The 5,272-nt window shown below is 40.6% G+C and overlaps 1 protein-coding gene across 1 annotated transcript; it reads left to right on the top strand.

Annotated features, from left to right (window-relative positions):
* The first annotated feature begins 2,047 nt into the window (after positions 1-2,047).
* b3galt1b (UDP-Gal:betaGlcNAc beta 1,3-galactosyltransferase, polypeptide 1b) lies at positions 2,048-3,034 on the top strand. Its single transcript, XM_041951376.1, has one exon. The coding sequence runs from the start codon at positions 2,048-2,050 to the stop codon at positions 3,032-3,034; it is 987 nt and encodes a 328-aa protein (XP_041807310.1).
* The last annotated feature ends 2,238 nt before the right edge of the window (positions 3,035-5,272 follow it).

Genomic DNA, 5,272 nt, shown 5'->3' with positions numbered 1-5,272 from the left:
GTCAGTATAGCAGTGCAGCATTGAACAAACCGCGGGAAAAAAGCCACCCCGGGGGAAAGGCTTATCATGGCACGGTGTTCCCTTTGTGCCACCATATCACGCTGTCATGCAGAATGCTGCCAACCCCACAGCTCTTTTGAGCCGACGAACAACAGCGCTTGTAACCCCCCCTTTTTTTTTCTTTTGGTTGGAGTTTAAAAGGGCGTTTGTCTGCTCTTGTGAAATGTCAACCTGTGCACCAGGTGCATGTATTGAATGTGGAAAATGTCGCCACATCTTTTGTGAAGTTCTGATAGAAGAAAGATCTATAACTCATCTACATACGAGTGTGTTGAACTCAGTTGATAATAATAAAGTATTGGTGGTTTTACCTTTTAGGTTGAACAAAACTGCTGGTGTAACTAAGCATTTTTAACATACTAAAGTGCTGTGCTGAGTGATGAGCCAACAGAGAATTATCAGTCTGGGGGATCTGTCAATCCCCTTTTACTTTCGCTTTCACTTTACTTTCTAGCAAGTTTCAGCTCATTGTTTAGACAGGTACAGTTGGAGACTGGCTGGTGAACGTAGTGGAGCGTTCAACAGCTAAAAAGCCAGACGTTTCCCTCAGGAGTTGGTAGAGACCAAAAACAGAGCTAAAAGAGATCGAGTATTGGACATTAACACAAACACGATTCCAAATGAACAGTAATTTTACTCTGTATTAGCTGGATGTGAAGAAGTTTTTACATTTCAATCCTGTTTATACTTCTATTCCACTTTAAAACAAAGGGAAATATTGTGCATATCCACACTTATTCTGCTACTACTACTTACTTAATCAAGATTTTTCATGATTTTTTCTCCACCTCTACCAATGACCAACAGTGAAGAACAACTTGAATGTATCAGCCATAATAACCAAACAATAAGCTCACAGGGCCCAGTTTTCTGTATTGATGCATTTTGCTAACACTTCCGTACTTTTAGCAACATTAAACACAGGACCTACTCGACCAATTAGCAAAACAAAATTGCCAGGAAAATATGCTGCAGTCTGAAGCATTTTGCAACGCTCTACTACATCAGCAAAAATGTCATTGTGTGGTGACTGTGCTTCCCTTGCCCTTTACCAAAATCTGCTTCATTATTACGTGTTCATAACCATCAAGTATTCCGTGTTGCTTGTAATGGAACATGAGAACAAAATGAAATTGGAAATCATAGTCATGTTATCGCAGGGTGAATTTGGCCCGTTGCAGACTGAGGCTGTAACGCAGTATGCAGAAAATCCACACATCACAAAGTGTGCTGCCACTGAATACTGACTAAACTTCAACAATGAATAATATTAATGTGTCCGATGATGCTTCACTTTTGATAGACGGCAATTTTTCCCCACATGTGTTTTTTTGTCATGTATTGAATATTGATTTCCTCCCCTTTGTTCCTCTGATTAGATGTACTCCAAGGTAGCAAATTAATTTTCTAAATTTTGTCGTGATGATTTTTAACTCCAGCGCCCGAAAGATGTGTTTGGTACATTAAGTTTCTCTGCAGCATTTCTACAAATAATTGAGGCTATTTAATGTATAAATATAGCATGATGCTCTGCAGCATTCCCTCATTTGTTTGACTTGTTGCTGCATTTGCTGATAGCAAAGTGACATGGTGTGCCTGTTATTCATATTTGAGTGGCCACTGCTAAGTTTAGTGGATTTAAAAGAAAAATTGCGTGGTTTCTCTCATGATATATTCAAAAATTTTCAGTGGCTGTATGATGCATATATTTTTTTTTACATTAATGTCCCTTTTCTCTGTGTCTCTTTCAGATGTAAATGGAGAAGCAGAAGAAGTCAGCAAGAGAAATTGGACGTCCATATGATTTTAAAGTGCTCTGCATTAAAACGCAAACAGCATCACTTCCCTCTAAAGTAATCCATTACTGACAATTAATGTCAAACTGCACGCTGGAGCAGCTTCATGCTGCCTCGCTGGGTGAAACATTGCGAATGGAAAGAAAGCCTTATAAGATCCAGCTCATTAAAATACACCTAAATGCAGCATAATGCCTTCAAAAGTGTCATGTTTATACCTGTTGACAGTGGTCTGCTGGGCGAGCGCTCTGTGGTACTTGAGTATATCTCGCCCAACATCCTCTTATGTCGGCCACATGTCCGTGCCTATACGTAAGACTGTGAAATCCCACAAAAACATCACCTTCACCAACATCCGCACCCGCCCCCTTAACCCACATGCCTTTGAATTCGTCATCAATGAGCCGAAGAAGTGCGAGAGCGCCACTCCCTTCCTGGTCATCCTCATTAGCACCACGCACAAGGAGTTTGACGCGCGGCAGGCCATCCGGGAAACCTGGGGGGACGAGAGCACCTTCAGCGACATCCGCATCCTCACCATCTTTCTGCTGGGCAGGAACACGGACAACGTCCTGAACCAGATGGTGGAGCAGGAGAGCCAGATCTTCCACGACATCGTGGTGGAGAACTTTATTGATTCCTACCACAACCTCACCCTCAAGACCTTGATGGGCATGCGCTGGGTGGCGACCTTCTGCCCCAAAGCACAGTACGTCATGAAGACAGACAGCGACATCTTTGTCAACATGGACAATCTGATCTACAAGCTCCTGAAGCCCACCACCAAGCCAAGGAGGAGATACTTCACTGGCTATGTTATAAACGGTGGTCCCATAAGGGATATGCGCAGTAAGTGGTACATGTCCAGGGACTTGTATCCTGAGAGCAAATACCCACCTTTCTGCTCGGGCACCGGCTATGTGTTCTCAGCAGACGTAGCTGAGCTAATCTACAAGACTTCATTACACACAAGACTGTTGCACCTGGAGGATGTGTACGTGGGACTGTGTTTGCGCAAGCTGGGTATTCACCCATATCAGAACAGTGGTTTTAATCACTGGAAAATGGCCTACAGTCTGTGCAGGTACAGACGGGTTATCACTGTGCACCAGATCTCCCCGGAGGAGATGCACCGCATTTGGAACGACATGTCTAGCAAGAAGCACCTGAGATGTTAGGGGACACAAGGAGCACTGAACAACAACTTAAATGTTTTCCTCTGTTTTTTTCTGTTTTTTTTTTTTTGCCTTTTGCCTTTTTCCTCCTTTTCAAATTTCATTACACCGAGTAATGTAAAAACATGGAGGGCTGCTGCAAGTATCCATTTCATGACAGATGTTTTCATTAACATCCATCCATGTCTATTTCTGCTGATTACACCTCACGATTGTTAATGAATGCATGAGGCTTGTAAAGCGCGTATTCTCATGCATAATTAAAATGTGGTGTTGTTACTCAAAGCAATTTAGTTCATGTATTCCTGGTCCTATTTTTTATTTTTTATTTTTTAATCAGCATTAAGTCAATCAGTGTTAAGCATTAAGTAGTGTGACCTAATGGGTAGCGGCTGTTTTTCAACCGGATGACGTTTGTTCGAGCCCTCACACTGGCGGCTTTCTGCCCTGTTAAAGTGTCCTTGAGCAAGACACTGAATTTCTACCAGCTGCATGGCTGCTGACTCAGCACCCTGATCGTCCTGCAGGAGTGCAAGCCAAAAGAATTTCTGTGCGGGAATCTATAAAGTATGAATTACTATTTTACATCTGTAATATTACGCATTTTAAAAGTCTCACTTACAAATGAAAGAGTTCCAGAACAACGAGAAAGCGAGTATTAGTCTTATCCGACAAAAAACCTCATGCTGCTGTCCTCTTCTTTCATCTTTATCGTGAACAGCGACGGACACAAAGCTAAAGATAAGATGCAGTATATGATCGTGTTTGTCTCCAGACAGACTAAGTTTGATATTTTTTGTCTAGAGTTTGAGTTTATTAATGAAACCTTGTAGCTGAATTAATTTGATGCTCTTTTTTTTCCAGGAATCTGATGTTTTGGTTTACATATTGTCATAATTCCACTGTCTCTTCTCTCTGACTAAGTCCTGTATATTCTGTTTTTTTGAGATGCATTATTTTTACCCTCTTCAACATTTTTTATGTAATTGTGCTTTTCAGATACCAGCTCCTCATTACTCCAGCTGCTGCTCTTGGTTATGTATGCTGTATGTCAGCAGCTCATCAACTCCTCCGCACATCAACAGATATACAGTACCATGTTGTGCAAGTATGAGTTCAGCTGTACCTACGACCCTTATAGACTGGTTGTATTATCATATGTATCTGGCATATCAGTGATTGCTGAAGCACTGCTACTGACATCATGGAAAATTTTGGTTTCTCATAAAACGTGGCTTTCACTGTCAAATTTTCAAAGGTTTTGTAGTATTATAAGCTAATGTGACATTTACTGTGAAAGCATCTATCCCGCAAGGGGTTATTGTCATATATTGTATGTTTTTTATATTAAAAAACAAATACTTGAATAATTAAAGTAATATTACTGCTTTTAGTTGTTGCTTCTTTTGAGTTCCCATTCGCAGAAGGTTACTTTACACTTATTGAAGGTTATTGAGGCTCCTTTTAATGTTGTTGTATCTGTGATTAAAGAGGAAGTTATTCTACTTTCTGAACACCAACAGGTTCCTGAACACAAACATGTTTTCAATTACGCAGTTATAGTGATCGATAGTGAAGTTTGTTAAAATTGGATAACATTTGCTACTGTAAGATGCTGATCACACCAAACCAATTAAGGTCTTAGAAACAAAACCCTTGAGTGTGTTGATCTGATCAATGATGCGTTGTATTGCTTGTGAATTCAACTTTTCATTTGTAGGAAAAATGTTTCTCCTTTCAAAAATGATTTGGTGGCATTTTAAAGTAATTTAAACACAGTCCCGGATTTCTTTTCCACACCGTCGCCAGACCTACTCAAAAGCAGAAAGAAAAGTGTTGCGTGTCTGACCATCCTGGAAGAAGGATGCCTCCGCTGGGGCTCTTCCTGAGGTTTCTTAATGTTTCCTCTGTTACAGGGTTTTACAGGCAGCTTCTTCTTACACAAATCAAGGCTCTAAGGACAGAGGCTGTCATATGCTGTGCAGAGTGTAAAGCCCGGGGACGCAGATTTGGGATTTGTGACATTGGGCTGTATAAATAAAACTGAAGGAAAATTTACAGTTGGACGTTGGCCTTTTGTGGCCAAACCTCCACAAATCCATCTTTTAAGTTTTAGTGCATGTGGTATCAAGTTATACTCGAGTATATCACGACACTGAGTTAATAGTAAATACTCCACACCTTTTCTAAATAATATCAATTCTTTATTGTTGCTCCTCGTCAGAAATTTTACAGATTACA

The sequence above is a fragment of the Chelmon rostratus genome, chromosome 13 (genome assembly GCF_017976325.1).
Source record: "Chelmon rostratus isolate fCheRos1 chromosome 13, fCheRos1.pri, whole genome shotgun sequence".
NCBI classification, from domain to species: domain Eukaryota; kingdom Metazoa; phylum Chordata; class Actinopteri; order Chaetodontiformes; family Chaetodontidae; genus Chelmon; species Chelmon rostratus.
Note: the sequence above shows the minus strand (reverse complement) of the source record. Positions and strands in the feature narration are given on the sequence as shown.

What these genes read in the sequence shown, in the direction of transcription:
- b3galt1b (XM_041951376.1), top strand. Translation starts at nt 2,048, where the DNA reads ATGCCTTCAAAAGTGTCATGTTTATACCTGTTGACAGTGGTCTGCTGG.